We start from the raw sequence: 19,017 nt of genomic DNA, 5'->3' as shown, positions 1-19,017 counted from the left end.
TTTCTTTTTATACACGTTTTCTCATATTTCAAATTCTCTTTAGGGTAAATTGTATAAATGGCCATTCAATTATGTTTGCATTTCTATTTTGTTCACTTAACTTTAAAACTTTTCAATTTAGGCACTAATGTGCCTTTTTATAACTGGTATAATAACACAATTAGTCCTTAATACTTAAATATTCTACCAATTTGATCCTAATTCTAAATAATTCAATAAATTTAACCCTTCACATTTTCAAGTTCCATCAAAATGATCCTCAAACTTCCTAACCAAAGGTTTCAACTTAAAAAAAAAAGCATTTCACATCTATAAACTAAGAGATTATTATGTGTTCTATTTTTTAAATTTTTAAATTCACAATAGATAATATGTATCACTAATAATCTGATTTAGTGTCAAATCATTTACCGAATTAATTAAAAACTAAAATTATGTCCGTCAGAGTGAAAAATATTTTTAAAAATATTAAATTGTTTATATAATTTTATTATATATTATATTTTTAAAATTTGTATTTTTTTATTATTTTTAATGGTGTTTAATTAATTTCTAACACTAACTTCTTAAAAATATAAACAAGGGTTATGTACCGAATTGGATAATTTCAACCATAAATAAAATAATTAGTAGATGTGGAATGCTTTTTTTTTTAAGTTGAAAGCTTTGGTTAGGAAGATTTGGGATCAAATTGATAGAATTTGTAGATGTGAAGGTTAAATTTATTTGAATTATTTAGAACTAGGATCAAATTGATGGAATATGTAAATATTGAAGACTACATGTGTTATTATACCAATTAAAAAATAATTTCTGTTATCAATTTAATAACATATGACTAAAATAGGCCGGATTCAATGTTAGTGTCTAAATTAAAAAAAAATAAATTAAATAACCAAAACATGAAGCTGCGCATAGTTGGGTGGTGATTTAGTTTACCCTTCTTTTTATAATATCATTAAGCCAAATTAAATAGACAGTACTTATAAAGTAAATTTAAAAGTAGATTATCTTTATGGTTATATAGTTAAAATTTTATATAAAAGATAATGAAAAATAAACGTGAAAAAAAATATTAATTTCCTTTCAATGGTATGTTTTAACTTTTTAATTACATGAATAATTTTTCACAAAAGACTCATATTTAAGGGAAATTAAATCTCAAATAAAAGTTGAGAATTGAGTTTTAATTTGATTAGTATGAGTACTATTATCAATGTAGGAGGACGTAGGTTTGAGTGCATTGAAGCACATTATCCTCTTATTTATGGGTTAGGGAGGGACTATAAGTAGTTCTAAATATTGTGTAAAAAAAAAGAATAAGAGATATGATCAGAACTTATAATGAAATTGTTTAAAAAAAATTTCAAATAAAAATTAATACTTTTTATGGTACCAAATATAGAAATCATTTTTCCACAACTTCCCAAAAAATAAATAAAATTTCCATCTATTTTCAGGATTATTTGGCATTTGTGTAAACTTTATGATCCTCATGCTACAAACCTATAATATATTATTAAGAGATTTGAATTTCAGTAAAATATATTGAAAATTAAGTCAGGTGTTTAGCTTATAGAATGAAAAAAATTATTTTTGGCAACAAGATTATTTAGTTGGTAATGAAATTATTAAAATATAAGATTATTTATCACATTATCAAAAATGTTCCATTATTCTATTTGAGCTGAATTTATAAAATTGTCGTTCACCTGAATTTGCTTTTCTTTTTAGTGTATAGTAGGATATTTTAAAATGTTAAATGCAAATATCACCAAAACATAGATATTTTAAATTTTATCTTAATTATTAAAACAACTGTAATATTTATCCACTCAAAAATAAGAGAAACACAATTTTTTTTCTTTTTAATAAAAATTATTTTTTATTTGGTCTAAAGGATAAAATTGACTAAAACTAAAAAAAATAAGGATAAAATAGTCATAAAATGAAGATTATTCTCAAAATTTAAGATTACCTAACACATGATATTGAGATTATCCTTCTATATTATTAATAAAATTCTTGATTGAGTTAGTGTCATGGGCTAATGGGTACTATCTTGTTTAGTGAATGACTAATAAACCATTTTATTAAATAACTACTACTATTACTTTAATGACCTTTTTGTCTTTCCATACTTTTATATAGTTTTTGAATGAAAGAACTTTGTTTCATTGAAAACTTCTTTCGAAAAATAATTTCTAAAAAATAGTATGATTTCTTGAAAAATTTTGTATTTTTTAGTGTTTGGATGGTTCTAAGTAAAATATTTTCTTATATTTGGTAATTTTTTCTAAACTCATTCGAAAGTTGTTTTAAGATAAACAAACAAATTAAAAATGTTTTATAATCGAAAAATGATTTTTAGTAGTAAAAAATAATTTTAAGTGAATTAACATTGTTTTAGAAAAACAATAATTTGAAATTTTTTTGTAAGAATTTCATTGAAATATATACGCATAATAATAAATTTAGCCCCTACCATTTACTCATTTTGTCATTTTGGCCTTCAATTTTTAAAATTTAATCAAATTGCTTGCTTTTAGGTGAAAAAACATACTAACTGTTAAAATTTTAACAAAATTGATGTGGCCACCAGTGTGTAGTCCACGTATAATTCATAAAATTTTAAAAAAATAAAAATATTTAAAAAATCAACAAAGTTCATAAAAAAATTTTAGAAAATTTATCCATGACAACAGCAAAGTATACATAAAATGCCACGTGAGCTATCACATTAATGTCATTTAAAATTTTAATAGTTCAATCAGTTTTTCTATAAAAAAACAAGCAACTTGACTAAAATTTAAAGGTTAAGGGCCAAAATGACCCTAATAAAAGGAACAGATGTATCATCCCTAATGCCCCTGAGATGAGAATAATGTTATTTCAAGATTTACACATGTTAGAATTTTTGAAGTATATAAAATAGGAATAATTAGTGTTAGTAGTGTAACAGCCCGAGTTTGGAGCTAGTCGGAATAGTGGTCTCGGAACCACAAATCTAAAGTCAAATAAATTATTTTATTATTATTTTTGAGTCATTGCATGTTTATAAGAGAGCATGAAAAATTTAATGGTCTAACTTTAGCGTTTATAAGCCCAATTGTGAAAAAGGACTAAATCGCATAAAGTGCAAAATTCTTGAATTGATAGCTAAAGGTGTTAAATAGTTAGAGAGCTAAAATTAGGTGTCTTTAAAAGGAAAATAGACCCTTGGAAGAAGGCATAGCTGGCTATAGAGTCAAAGAGGAGACAAATTTGTCAAAATTAGGTGAGTTGGTGACCAATTTTGACTAGATTAAAAATAAAATAAAGGGAAATGATATCATATTTTTTTTCCATCTTCTTCTCCACTTAATTTTCAGAAAAATTAATGGTTTGAAAGCTTGAATTTTTTCAGCAACTTGAAGCACTCACAAGTAAGTGATTTTAATTAGTTTCTTGAAGATTTTTATATTTTTGGACCCCTTGAAGCATGAGCTTTCAAATGAGGGTACTATTTTGCAAAATGGTTGAAAGTATAGGGTTTTTCCATAAGATCATCTAGGGTGTTTTCTGAAATTTTATGGAAGAATATGAGTCTTGGGTGTGATATAAACAACTTTTGTGAAAGGTGTTAGCATGAAAACACCTAAAGGGACCATTTTGCATAAGTTGTAAAATAGGTGAAAAATGTGTGAAATAGTCGGATTTTGGAGTTACTATAAAGTAAAAAGGTTCGGCTAGGCTTAAGGTGTGAAGAAATTTGATAAAAATCAATTTTCAAGCTTAGGGGTAAAATGGTCATTTTGCAAAAGTCTAGGGGCAAATTGGTCATTTTGCCCAATTATGAATTGTAAAGTGCCTAGATTGATAAAGTGACTAAATAAGTGCATTTTTTATTATAGATCAAGAAATACTGAATCCAAATCCAAACTAGGGGAAAGCCAAGCAAATCGACTAAATTGACTAGTCGCCACATTTTATAATTCGAGGTAAGTTGTAGGTAAATAATACAACTACAATGTTAATGTATGTGTTGAATTGTATTTGAGATTAATATAGCATGAATTTCTTGATTGTGAAATTGAGAAAGCATGATAGTAATAGAGATAGTAGAGTTCTCATTTGAATTTAGGAAATAAATCGGATATTCATGTCATAACATATGGATTATTGTGAGCTAGTTTAAGACATGTTTGGGACATGCATTGGCCACATTTGGGACATGCATTGGCCACATTATGAGAGCCAGTGTAAGACCATGTCTGGGACATGGCATAGGCATTGAGATGAGTGCTAGTGTAAGACATGTCTAGGACATGCATCGGCCTCGAGACGTAAGCCAGTGTAAGACATGTTTGGGACATGCATCGGCTACGAGATTATAGTCAGTGTAAGACCCTGTTTGGGACATGGCATTGACTTGAGATATGAGCCAGTGTAAGACCATATCTAGGACATGACATAGGCACCTTACCCCACGTTTGAGGCTATGGAAATATCCGATAATGTTCCAAATGGTTTAATGGAGAAAGTATGATCTCAAGTTAACGAGGAAAAATTTTAACTGCGTTGTGAGTGGAACAGGTACCTATATGATATGTATGAAATGTGAGCTCAATATATGCTATATAAGGTGTATTGAATATTGATGAGTAAGTTTTGCTTTTTTCCACTTGTGTATTATGATACTTGTTTATGAATGGTAAAGTTATGTTGTATATTTATTTATGTGCAACTTACTAAGCTTTATACTTACTCCCTCTCCTTTTCCATTTCTTATAGTGCTGCCTATCTAGCTCAAGGATCAATGGAAGTCAGAGATATCGATCACACTATCAATTGAAGCACTCGGTATAGTTTGATCTATATTTTTGAATATGGCATGATAGGGCTTAGACTTTACTATTTTTGGTGTCATTGAGAACTGGCCAAATGTGTTGGCTTGGGTTGAAAACCCTTCATTTTGTATTAAGCCTCAAATGATGGTAATCATTCATTTTGATTTGTATGCAAAGATGTTAATTTCATAGATGAGTATAATGCACCCATGGAATTTTGTTCATTGTGGTTGATTTGGTTGCTTGAGATAGCCTTGTATTGGCTTTGGTTGTTAATGTGCATGTTGTGTAGGTAAGGGTGGCAAAGAGGCTTGGTAAATAGCCTTATATTGTCCACACGGGTAGACACATGGGTGTGTGTCTAGGCCGTGTGTGACACACGGTCTGCCCTACGGGCGTGTGGTCCGACTGTGTGTCCCCTGCAGGTAAAAATTTCAAGTCAGTAAGCGTGGTAGTAAATACACGGGCAGAGACACAGCCTTGTGTCTTAGCCGTGTGAAGGACACAGCCTAGCACATGGGCGTGTGCTTTGGCCGTGTGACATTTTGGGGATGCTGAAGTCAGAAACAAAATGTCCATGTTTTTACACACGGGCTAGGACGCGGGTGTGTCAAGGACGTGTGAAGCACACGGAGCTGTCAAGGCCGTGTGAATCACACGGGCCAGGGACACGGGTGTGTGCCAGGCCGTGTGAAAACCCATGTAGGTATGCAATTAGAATTAATTCCACACGGGTGGAGGACATGAGCGTGTCCCTGTATTGCTTAGGCCGTGTGAGCCACACGGGTCATCAACACACCCATGTTGAAAAAGGCCACACAGGCATGTTGTCCTTCCACGTGGGCGTGTGTTTTCTTTCAAAGTCAAATTTTCTATATATGGATTAAGGGCCCGGGTTGATCCTAAATAGTTCCCAATGGTTGATTAGGGGCTCGTAGGCCCATCATAAGAGGTTTAAAGTAGAAATTGAAAAAGTTTTAAATTGGACCTAGTCTGGGTGACTTGTGAAAAGTTGTGTGCATAAGATCGAGTTAAGTAATACCTCGTATTCCGCTCTGGCGTGGGTTACGGGTATGGGGTGTTACAAGTAGAGAAGGTAATTAGATATCATAGGGAATTAAAAAGACTTGTGAATTGAGGGAAATTAATTCGAAGTATTAACTAAATCATATTAGTGTGGAAAGTGTTGGGAAAAAGTGTGAAAAAAAAGTATAAATGGTTGATAGCAAGATAAATTTGTATTTTTAATGCATTTAAACAAATTGGCGTGTTCAGGTGGGAAAAGTCAGTTGAATTCTGTCAAGGGAGATAATGATCAGATTTAAACAACCTACATGGTTGAGGCTATTAATTCGAGTTGGGCTTTTCAGATCGCAAGATTATCGAAGTCTTAAATTACGGGCACGTGTCACGTGGTTAGAAATTTAACAAGGGTCGATTCGCAGGTCATACCGAAACCTACTACAAGAGGAAAAGCTAGTGATTTCAGGTGTCTTCAATCGCTATAACCAATTTACCGGTTGGAAGGAAAAACCTTCTTTTAAGGATCGGTTCAAGTTCGGGGTGTACCAAGGCTAAGGCTAAGTTTTAAAATATTTTATTCACTCATTTATTTTATTTGTTTAAATTTATTTTTGCAATTTCGAATCTGTTTTTATTTTTATTTTATTACACTACATATTTACTTATTTTATTATCTTTATCAATTAAAACCCCCAAATTTTTTTTACAGCTTACAACGCACAGGTCATGGGTACAACTGTACCGCGACAATAATTCTGGTCACAGAAAAAGGTGAAATTGGATAGCCAATCCTTGTGGATTTGACCCTACTGCTCTATATTGCTATTTAGTGTTATCTTGTCATAGGAATTTATATTTGGTGGTTTCGATGCCCATCAAATTTTGGCGCATTGCCGGGGATTGGTAAAATTTTCTATTTTTTGTTTGTTTTCTTTATGACCATGTCAGAACCAGGGACTCTAGCATTTAAACCGAAAATAGAAAAGTTGGCTCGAACACTTCGGTAGTTTTTCGGCACAATAAACAACCACAATCCGGTTTTGAAGTAGAATTTTATACTGAAGATATTTTTTCATTTGACGAACCAGACGAAAGGGCAGATCAAACTATACCCCAACTCGTAATAGCACTAGATGAACAATAGCCACTATGCATAACTTACCCAGTGGGTGAAACATAAATAGAGTTAAAATCGAGATTAATTTATTTATTGCCCACTTTTCGCAGTTTGAAAAATGAGAACCCCCACACTCATTTGAAGGAATTCCACATGGTTTGTTTAAGCATGAAACCAGAGGGAGTAACCGAGGATCAAATTAAACTACGAGCTTTTCCTTTTTCATTAGTCGATTCAGCTAGAGAATGACCATTCTATTTAGCTCCAGGATCTGTTAATACATGGACTAGTATGTCTCGGTTATTTCTTGACAGGTTTTTCCCAACAACCCGAGCAGCGGAATTAAGGAGAAGAATAGTCGAAATATAACAAAAAGAAACAAAGTTACTTTATAACTATCGGGAGCGATACAAGAAGTTGTGCGCGAGTTGCCCACAACATGACCTATCTAAACAATCGCTGATGTGTCACAAAACTAACTAAAAATACGACAAAGGCAAGTACACCTATCGATAAATAGTATAGCTATGGTGAGTAGAGATATCGTATCCATAATGACTCAAAGTATTAGTAATTATCATTTTTCTATTATTTAACTGACAATTTGGAGTGATGGGTTTTAAACTAAAATTACTAAACTAATTTAGCTAAGAACTCAATAGAGAATAAATTAGGAAAATAATTGAAGAATAACAAATGAGAGAGACAATACCCAGGAAAGAATCCACCTAGACTTCATCTATTATTATGAATCTGAATTAAACGATTTATTCACTTGGTAACTTGATTCGTAGAAATTCCTAAATTATGCTAATATCTCTTTCGAGAGTAAGAGCAACTGACTCTAGGTTGATTAATTAAAATTTCTTTCTAATTAAAACCCATATTATCGCATTAACTCGATCTATGGATTCCCTTATTAGATTTGACTTTGATCCGGTAGATTTATGCCATCCTATTTCTAGAATAGCTTGCAACTCCACACAATTATGCTAGATATACTCTTAAACAAGAACTTTTGCTCCTTTGATTTAAGCACATTAAACATGAATTAATATCCCGTAAATATTAAAACAAGAAATTAGCACACATAACTGAGAACAAGAACCAATCATTTATCATATAAAACAAAAATCAAATAATAAAATTCATCATAGGGTTCATCTTCCCTTGATATCTAGGGAATTAGTTCAATGGGGTTCACTAAGGGTTAATTTAAAAGATAGACTTTTTATCGGTTAAATGGGTTAAACCTAAGCGCCTTTATCATCCCAGTATATCAAATCAAATGTGTGGTCTCGACATGCATAATCGAAGTAAGTTCTAGAATAACAAATCAAGTTGACACACTCATAATCAATAATATAATGAGCATGAAGAATGTATGCTCTAAAGGCTAAAAATCTCACAAAAAAATTATGGTTTTGATGTTAAACTTGCAAATTTAAAACTTCAAGATAATACCTCAATTCAGGGAAACAACTTAAAATTTTTAATTCTGAAAAAAAAACTTATCATGCTTGATTCTTTCATGTCTTAGAGTTTAAATCAACCAATGCACAAATATCTACAAATTAATCCAAAACACATCAATAACAATGTAACATCCCAAAATAGGGCCTAAACGAAACAATGGTTGCGAAACCATAAATTCGAGGTAGAAAAATTTATTTTATTATCATTTTCAGGTCTATGGCATGATTGCATGATTGTGTGAAAATTTCGTTTAGAAATTTTATCGATAGAGGGTCCAATTTGATATTTAAGACTAAATTGCAAAAGTTGTAAAATGTGTATTCTAGTTCACAAAGGTACTAAGTACTTGTGAGTAATGGGTTTTTAAAGTGGAGGTCCTTGGATAGAATTAGACCATTATACTGGTTTGGACAAAAATACCTAAAGGAAGATAAAACACCATAGTTTTTAATTAAGGGCATTTTGGTCATTTAGTTATTAAAATGAATTAAAAACAAAATTAAAAGCCAATTTTTTGTCCATCTTCAACCCCTTGGCCGAATTTCACATGAGGAAGACATAGCTAGGGTTTTTCAAGCTTCCAAGCTCGATTGTATGTAACACCCCTCACCCGTATCCAACGCCGGGACAGGGTTCGAGGCGTTACCGGACTTAAACATTTACAACATGCAAAATCGGGCCACAAAATTTTTTCCAAAATTTAAATATCTTAAGCACATGCATATCGTCCCTTATATAGGCCTTTGAAGCCTATAACACACATGTTATAAAACTAGGTCCCTATACATGACACTCACTTGATATTTCTAATATTTGAATTAATTCTCCCAAAAGTGATAGCTTGATAGTGTGATTCTGCCTTCGACGATCTCCAACCCCGAGCCGACCTGCCAATACTAAAGAAATGGAGAGGAGGGGTAAGCTTTACGCTTAGTAAGCCCATATGAAATTAATAAGCAATTACTAACATGCTTTTCAAGATAAAACACTATAATTGTACAATTACACATGTTTAGGTTAAGCTGTTTTATTGAGTTAAAATTACTAAATCATTTATATCTGGATCTACGAAACTCCAAATTAAGTTCTGTTAATTTTCCTTGAAAGTAAACTCATATACCTTTCTCCCATAAAATTTTCAGAATTTTTGACTTAGCCAATTAGTACAGTTTATTCATTAAAATTTCCCCTGTTTCAGTGTTAGTCTACTCTGACCTCTGTTTACTACGAATCAATTTTCTCTCTGTATAGAATTCAAAGAGCTATGAAATTTATTTATATTAAAAATATACTCAATAAGGAATCTATATATGTAAATTATAACTCCTAATTATTTTTTCAAAATTTTTAGTTAATTTCTCAAATAGGAACAGGGGATCTCGAAGTCATTCAGACACTGTCTCACAAAAATTTAAATATCTCATAACATAAAATTCAATTGCATGTACCGTTTCCTCTATGTGAAACTAGACTCATTGAGATTTAATATCATATTTTATTCATCCCCTAACTCAATTTTCACAATTTATGGTGAATTTCCAAAGTTGCATCACTGCAGTAACCCAAAATTGCCAAGGCTAAATTTACTCAATCACAACTATTATTCACTAAATCCATACAATATCATTTCATCCATCATGGAAAAAAACACATAATTATGCTTCATAGGCATAGATCCATAATATCAATGTCATCAAGTATCAAGACTTATTCCTCATCATGTCATTTTCATAGTATTCACCAATACTATATACATCATATATCAAGGCATCACACATAAGTTTAGTGTACATACCTGTACAACTTGCAATTTAACTTAAGAACATACTCACCAATGGCTTGTCTCATTGGGACCATTATCAAATACTCCGTCAAATTACCCGTTGAACACTCGGAATATAATCGGATACACGGAATGCATGCACATAAGTGCCACGCCCATAGCTAGACAAACTCAATAGCCTGCGGAATATGTGTAGCCAAGCTACCATGTAACCCACCCATAAGTGAACTCGGACTCAACTCAACGAGCTCGGGTGTTCGCATCCATAAGTGAACTCGGACTCAACTCAACGAGTTCGGAACTCAAATATCCTAGTGACATGTCACTTGTATCCTAATCTATTCCTAAGGTTCAAACGGGATTTTACCTCGATCATATGCCTTTTCCATCTTTCTCATGATGTCAATATCGATACTCCGGTGGCAACTCATATTTTTCAAGTATTCCACATAATTTGTATAATAATTCAACAATAATCATAACATGCAACAATTCGTAAATAATAATCATCATACCATTATAAATACATGAACAACATATAGTAATGTTACATCATTTACATAATATCAAATTATTCACATATATGTATACTTACTATTCATATAATATCATAACATTAACATTAAAATACACATTGCATTATTACAATCATATGAACTTACCTCGTATGCGAAAATGATTATTTTTATCATTTTGTCCACAACTTGGTATTTTGCCGATTTTAGCCCGAATTTCGATTTTCCTTGCTCTATAATTTCAAATATAGCCTAATTAGGACTCATATTATTCAAATCGACCCAAAATCATATTTTGGAAAAATTATAATTTTGCCCTTAAACTTTCACATATTTACACTTTTGCCCCAAATCTCGTAAATTAAACATCACCCTATTTTCTTATTTTTTATGACATGCTGATCATTTTTCCCTTCTGTAACAACATCCAATTCTCGCTCTAACATGTATTTATGAACATTAGGTATTTTTACCGATTATGTCATTTTACTCGTTTTCACGTAAAATCGCTTAGCAAAAGTCGTTTATCTAACACCCAACCTTCATTTTCTATCATTAGACATCAAAATACATGCATATTATTCATGGTTAAATTTTTAGACATGATCCTTAGCTCAAATTAATGGTAGAAATAAGTAGAACAAGTTACCGGGATTTCAAAAATACATAGAACATTAAAAACGGAGCTCGGAATCACTTACTATTAAGCTTGGAAGCTTGGCCAAACCCTTAAGCTTGGAAGCTTGGCCAAACCCTAACCATAGCTGCTCTTGGTACATTCTGCTGTAACAAGAAGAAAGGGACACATTTTGGGTTTAAAATTTGTCTTTTAATTCATTTTACTTCTAAATGACCAAAATGCCATTTTTACTATTCTTTCAAAATTTACCCAAACAAGGCCATTTTTGTCCAAAAAGTTATACAATGGTTTAATTATCATTGAAGGACCTCCTATTTAAAATTTCATGACAATTAGACACCTCTAACATATAAAACTCAACTATTGTACTTTTTACAATTTAGTCCATTTTACTAAATTGAGTGCCCAAACATCGAAATTTTCGAACGAAATTTTCACGAAATCATTTCGTGAAATCGTAGACGATAAAAATATAATAAAAATGAAATTTTCCTCATCGGATTTGTGGTCCCGAAACCACTGTTCCGACTAAGCCCAAAATCGGGATATTACATTGTAAGTCTGTTTTAGCCCCATTTTTAATGTTCTTTACATTTTTGGAGTCCCGGTAACTTGATTAAGCTTATTCTAGCAATAATTTAACCTAGGGTTTATATTTGGAAAAATACCCATAGGTGAAATGTGTTTATTTTGATGTTTTAGGGTAGAATATGAAGCTTGAAATTGTGTTAAACAACTTTTGCTAAGCGATTTTACGTGAAAACGAGTAAAACGATATAATCGGTAAAAATACCTAATGTTCATAAGTACATGTTAGAGTGAGAATTTGATGTTGTCATAGAAGGGAAAAATGATCAGCATGTCATAAAACATAAGAAAATAGGATGAAGTTTAATTTCTGAGCCTTGGGGAAAAAGTGTAAATATGTAAAAGTTTAGTTGAAAAAATATAATTTTGCCAAAGTTTGAGAATGTGAGTATTAAATAAGCTAAATTTTTTTATTATAGATCAAGAAGAACGAAATCCGAAGTTAGACCGGGGAAAGAAAAAGATAGTGGACTAAATCGATATAGTTGATCGTATTTTGTTTCGAGGTAAGTTTGCGGTAAATAAATGCAATATTCTATTATTTTATGTTAATGTTGTTAATTTCCAGCATGTGTATATTTATTTTATGAAATTATTCAAAGAAGACTCAAGCATGAATTGACGGAGAAGTAATTTCAGAAAGCCCCGATTGAACCTTAGGAATGTGTAGGATACAAATGTCATGACATTAGGGTTTAAGGATACCATGTAAGACCATCCCAAGGCATGGCAATTGGTAAGGTTTCTAAGGCAAGGAAATCATGTAAGACCAAATCAAGACATGGCATTGATAAGTTACTATAAGGCAAAGGTCCCATGTAAAACCTTGCCAAGGCATGGCATTGGTGAGTTCATAAGGTAAGGATACCATGTAAGACCATGTCAAGACATGGCAATGGTAAGTTTCAAAAGGATACCATGTAAGACCATGACAAGTCATGGCAATGGTAAGGTACCCGTGTATCCTTAGTATTCCAAGTGGTTCAACTGGAAAATTTAAAGAGAATGTCAAGGTAAGGTAAGGTAAGATGAGTTATGCTAAAAAGGTAAGACAAGTTCATGCTAGAAGAGAAAAGATAAGTACATAATGTTCATGTATGATTGATAAGGAAAAAGGTAAGTAAAATGTATTAATAAATTTGATTAAGTAAGTATTTAAGTAAGTGAGTAAGTGAAGAAGTTTAAAATATGTCTATGACAATTAATGATGTTGCATTAAGTAGTATCATGCCAAGTAGTAAGATAATTCTTATGAATGTTGTTATTTATTTGCATGCAAACTTACTAAGCTTAATGCTTACCCCTTTTATTTTCCTTCTTTTTCTAGTTTTGTCAAGCTAATTCGGGGATCGTAAAGTATGTCGGAGGTCTGGGCACACTATCACAATGATTATTTTGGTATAGCTAGACGTTTCATTTTGAGTATGGCATGTATAGCATCGTAGCCATTTTGTATGTATGATCTTATGACATGGCTGATGAATGGTATGTAAATGCTTGATAATGATTAGCTGTTGGAATGGCTAATCAAGGACATGTTTAGTGTTATGTATGCCTAAATGCTAGTTATTCCATGGAAATCATGAAAAATGTGAAATTAGCTTTAAAACAGTATCGGACAGCAGTAATGATGTGAATTTGAAAAATCACTAAAAATAGTAGAGATAGATTTAGATAGTGAATGAGATATATAATTAAATATTATTGAGTCTATTTTCATATGAAAGAAACAGAGTAAATAAAGGAGTTGTATTTTACGAGATATTTGAATTTTGGTGAGATAGGGTTAGAATGATTTCTGAATCCCCTATTCTGACTTTAGAAATTCACTAAAAATTGTAAAAATATAATTAGGAGTTATAATTTATATTTATAGATTCATTATTGATTCTAATTTTAAATAAAATAAATGGCATGGTTATTTTAATTCTTTACAGGGAGAAAATTAATTCGTAGTGAACAGAGGTCAGAGCAGCCGAACACTAAAACAGGGGAAACTTTAACTAATAAACTGTGCTAATTGGCTAGACCAAAAATTATGAAAAAAATTTAATAAGAAGATATATGAATCTAGTTTCAAAAGAAATTTACAGATTTGGATTTCGAGTTTCGTAACTCGAGTTATGATTTATTTAGTGACTATGACGCAGATGGACAGTTTATTTATGAAAGATGAAATAAATTGTTTTGATTTGTTTAAATGATCGGAAATTTTTTATTGATTCCGGTTTGTTCTCGAACAATTTCAATTTCATGTTTTAGGGTCTCGGGGACCCTTTTTAAGGACATATTGAATGAATGAAACTAAATTAATTTTAAAAGCAAATTTTTATGCCCGAATTAGTAAGCTAAGTCAGGTAACGCCTCGTTTTCGACTCCGGCGATGGTCTCGGGTAAGGGGTGTTACAAACAATCCCAAATAAAAAATAATTCACTCTAATAGAAGCATGAGAATAGTACTTAAACACAAGAAATGATTCATAGATTTTCTAATAATTAAATGAATAACCTCCCCACACTTAAGATGTACATTGTCCTCAATGTACAAATAGATATAAGCATGGTATAAGTAGAATATCATAAGAGAGAGAAAAAAACTGAAATTGCCCTGAATATGGATTAATTTACCAAAATAGTGAAAATCGAAATTGTAGGCAAATTTAAATGTAGGGCATGATTCCGAGCAAACTGATAAGATAATAAACACAAATAATGAAGAGGATTAAGAGGTTACAAACTTGATTAAAAATAACCATAAAAACAAAAATATAGTTCAAAAGATAATAAATGAAAGAATTCTAAGAAAATAAAAATAAAAAATAAAAATAAAATAAAGATAAAAATAAAGTTGAAAAGAAAAGAAATCAAATCAGTGATCTTCATCATTAGAGGCATAGGGATCATGAGGTGTCTGTGCTGAAGAAGATATATGGAGGTGCTGACAGATCTACTACAAAGTTATATCAATACCATCGGACTGCTCAAAATAGTGCCGCTTGAAATGAGTGGACCGCTCGAAGAAGTCCGCGAGGGTAGCAACAGAAGTAGTAGTATAATGATTCTGAGATGTATGATGAGGTGGATCGTCGTGGTGGAAAGAGACATCATCAGTGAAGTCCCCATGCTCATCCTGTGGGTCAGAATGAGATTATCAATGTTGAGAAGGATTCACTCCACGCAGTCACTCGATCATCCTTATGTGACTCATGCTTGATAATCCCTATGGAGACATCTGTCCAAATAGTGTTATAGAGGAGGACTAATCCGGAGTGTCGAGGAGACCAAAGTGTCATGCGATTCGAGTCACGTAAGGGCCGAAATAGATAGGACCCTTCCTATTGCGTTCTGTCTGATGGCTGCAAGCTAGGACGATGAAGTAGGCAAGATCAAAGGTGTGCCCCATGGCTATGCTCCATAAAAAATAAGCGTCGAATGTACCGATGACTCTAGTGCTCTTTCTCCGACTGGTCAATGTGTGAGCCAAGATGGCATGAATATAGCGCAAAACCAGAGGTAAGGAAGTCGCCTTCGACTGACTCGGATCATAGGATGTTGTACTAGCCGTAAGCTTTGTCCAGCATAGAGATGATGAATATTGGATGTGCCGGTATAAAGTGAGAAACCCCTCGACACTCATGAACTCCTCAGTATAGAGTCCTAAAGCAACTCTGAATTCCAGGATGCTTATATGACGCGTCGTACCACCGAGTTGGAAAGTAATAATGTACGACTCATCATGGGTCGACATCACATCCTGTAAGAGGAATGTCGAACAAAACTCAAGAGTAAGCTCTGAGTAGGTAGGCTCGACGATGGAGAAGAACCGATTCCAAAGAGCTGTGGCAATCATTGCATGCACTCTATTAGCTAATTGAATCTGCTTCAAGGTTGCCCAATCAATACATCAGCCTAATCCTAATGGCTGCTGTCGGAGATGCTGATAGAGGTCCTCACTGGGACCTTGTGAGAATAAAAAACATGGATGCCGTGCATTGGCAGAAAGACTTGATGAAGAAGTTGCGCTCGGGGTCTTTCACTTTTTCGAATTGGGAACGAGGGCCTTAGATTTTTTGCATGTGTTGGTCATGGTGTATGGTAGGGTGGTGGCTGTGGCGGTGACCTTCGAATGAGGTATGGACGACGACAGGGATTGAGGAATGGTTGAAGGTGAGGGATGATGGGGTCTTTTGGAGGTGGGGGAGTGGAGGCTGTTTTTCGAAGGGGAAAGGGAGGGTTTGGGGTGGTTCGCTGCTGGAAGGAGGGGATAAGGGGGAAATTAGAGGGAGGAAAGGGGTATGTGGATGGTGGTGAGGTGTGACAGCTTAGTTGTGATAGAGAAAAGGAGAAATGAGGGAAAGGGGAAGAGGGGCTATTAGAGGTGATCGTTAGGGGATTAAACAGCCAAAAGCGCATCATTGTCCGCATTTTTTACTAAAGCGCCTTGACGTAGACGTACTTTTGCCTGACACAAAGAAGAAAATGCTAATGTGGAAGGGTTTTTTTGGGATATCCCCTAAAAACACATCCACATCCACGTCAACGTGTTTTTGGGTTTTTGATCCATACCCGTCACTATTTTTAGAAACAACCCATTTCTGTAAATAATTTCAGAAATAGGCCTTTATTGATACTAAAGCCTTAGAAAAATCTCGTTGCATAGTTATGTTACATTCAGCTTATTGTTTCTTGTTCACAACATGAAGAAAAATGCAATGTAAAAGGTAGCTTCTCATTGAGCAAAACAAAGAAGAAATATTAGATATGTGAAGTGAATGCATAACTTTGTCAAAGCCTGCTATAATCCTAAATTCTAAATGACCAAAAGCAGTATCTATATGGGGTTTCATGTCATTCTTTCCATTTCATTCTTCTGTGGACTAAAGATAACTAAAATAGGCCTGATCCATGAAGAAATAAAGGGTGAAAAACTCAAAAACATGGTACTAAACCAAAAAATAATATAGTTGTTCATAGATTATAAAGATGATCAAGTTGACAAGGGGTATATTATTGATTATACACACCTTATTCAAATATCTAGATATATCCATACAATTCAAATAAGCTTAATGATAAAATTTTCCTTCAAGAAGATTATAATTGAACCATAGCCAAGAAAGCTCTTGATGTGCCTAAAGGAAACCAGAACAAGTAAACTGGACAACACTTTTCACAATCCTTATATTTGGAGGACAAAAATAGTATTTGGATGAAGTCAGAAACCTAGTTTCTAATATCTTCTCCATTTAGAACCACAAATGCCCAGCCAAAAATCGAACATACACTAGAGTTGATTTAAGGGTAATGACAAACACATTTGTAGTGATATGCACTATTGATTGGGTCATTTCCTTCAACTGGAACTTGCTCAGCTCTACATTTGTATTTGCATCCTCTACATTCATTATAAGTGCAGGTTGGCGCCGTTGATCCTATCATCAATCTCCTTGAATTTTTTTTCATTTCAGCTTCATTGCTTGCCTACAAAATTATTCAGTCCAACCATAAAAGAAGGAAAGGAAATATTAGGATTTCTAATGAGAAAATGAAAAATACCCTTAGCTGCAAATTTAATGGAGGAGAATGAGATGCCTGATGTTGGAAAGGAAGTAAAACTTGAGTTGTAGATCCTGCAAAGCAAGATGTAACTTTGTTTAGCAAGAAAATGGAAGAAAATCACTATTTTAGACATAGAACTATTTGATTTGAACTCATCCCGGAACTAGGATTTAAGAAATTATTCATAATATAAGCTTAGGAAATGAATTTCCCACACCAAAAGCCTTGTCAAGGTTCTGTCAAGGGGATTAATAAAAGAAGATGAAAATGAAAAGGTGGTCTTTGTAAGGAAGAAAAAGGAATGGCTAGAGGCTGATTATGACCTTGTATTACATGCGCTGCAAGGAAGAAAGTGAAGAGTATCAAAAGTAAGAGGCTTATTTTAATGTTACCCATTCTACCCACCACTTTGTATCGGAATCAAAGTTTAGAAGGTGATATATATATATATATATATATAAAGTTGTGGAGCAGTATACATGAAGGATAAATAAGGGAGAAGGGTAGAAAAGAAGTGTGGTGAATTAATAATGACTATAATAGATTAGACTGCACACCTGAAATGCCCATTACCCATTCCCCATCCCTTAAAGGACCTCAAGGGTGGAGTTACATTGATATTTTGGTTGGGCTTAAAAGGCATATCATTATATGAAGTATATGGCATTTCTAGGATTAGGAACTGTTGAGATCCATATGCAGCCATTGAATCAAAGTAGAAACGTTAATATATGTAGCCATGGAAAAAGAATGATTTATTCTCTTATTTATAACATAATTATACATTTTTGTACTGTAGAAGTGCAACCTTCTATGCATGCTAAATAATTTAGGTAAAAGAACTGACGTACTTATAATATAAGCTTAATAAAAAACAATAGTATAAATTCAACAGAAGCCTACCCATTTCAAAATACAATTTGGACATACTTTTTCTTTTATTCAAATATTAATCATTAATTTATTTTTTCTCCAGTTCTGAACAACCCTTTTTTTTTTTTTACTTGGACACACTTTTTCTTTTATTCAAATGTTAATCAAGATGATTCAGAAAAAAATCACATGCAAACTACAACGGAGTGTGAGATACTAAATTCATAATAGTAAAAGTTGCTTTATTTTTACTAAAAACTTGATATACATCTGAAAAATATATATTTATATTTAAAAAATAACATACGAAAAATGTTATTTGAAAATAAAATTTAAAATTTAAATGTACAAAAATATTAAAGTAAAATTTTATTAGCTCAATTGGCATAAGTTTAAATTCCCATATGTATATATATTTTTTATTTTTTTAAAATAAAATGATTAAAATATTCTCAAATAATATAATTTATTTTAAATATAAAAGGATATTAAAATAAATGTTTTAACTGAGTTAAATCTTGATTAATAAGTGACACCAACTCAATAATTTTTTTTTATAAATGTGATAGATATTTTAGATAAAAATTTATTGACAACTATATTACACTTCATAA

General features: G+C 32.4%; 1 protein-coding gene across 1 annotated transcript; it reads right to left on the bottom strand.

The window, feature by feature from the left end:
• Positions 1-16,916: 16,916 nt before the first annotated feature.
• On the bottom strand, positions 16,917-17,959 carry LOC107956834 (EPIDERMAL PATTERNING FACTOR-like protein 9). Its single transcript, XM_016892337.2, has 3 exons — positions 17,854-17,959; positions 17,528-17,601; positions 16,917-17,452 (listed from the first exon to the last, which is right to left on the bottom strand). Exons 1-3 carry the CDS (start codon positions 17,924-17,926, stop codon positions 17,267-17,269), a joined length of 333 nt encoding a protein of 110 aa, XP_016747826.1. The 5' UTR covers positions 17,927-17,959; the 3' UTR covers positions 16,917-17,266.
• Positions 17,960-19,017: the final 1,058 nt, after the last annotated feature.

Source organism: Gossypium hirsutum, chromosome A07, assembly GCF_007990345.1.
Source record: "Gossypium hirsutum isolate 1008001.06 chromosome A07, Gossypium_hirsutum_v2.1, whole genome shotgun sequence".
NCBI lineage: Eukaryota > Viridiplantae > Streptophyta > Magnoliopsida > Malvales > Malvaceae > Gossypium > Gossypium hirsutum.
The sequence above is the reverse complement of the archived record's forward strand: the minus strand, read 5'-3'. Positions and strand labels throughout refer to the sequence as shown.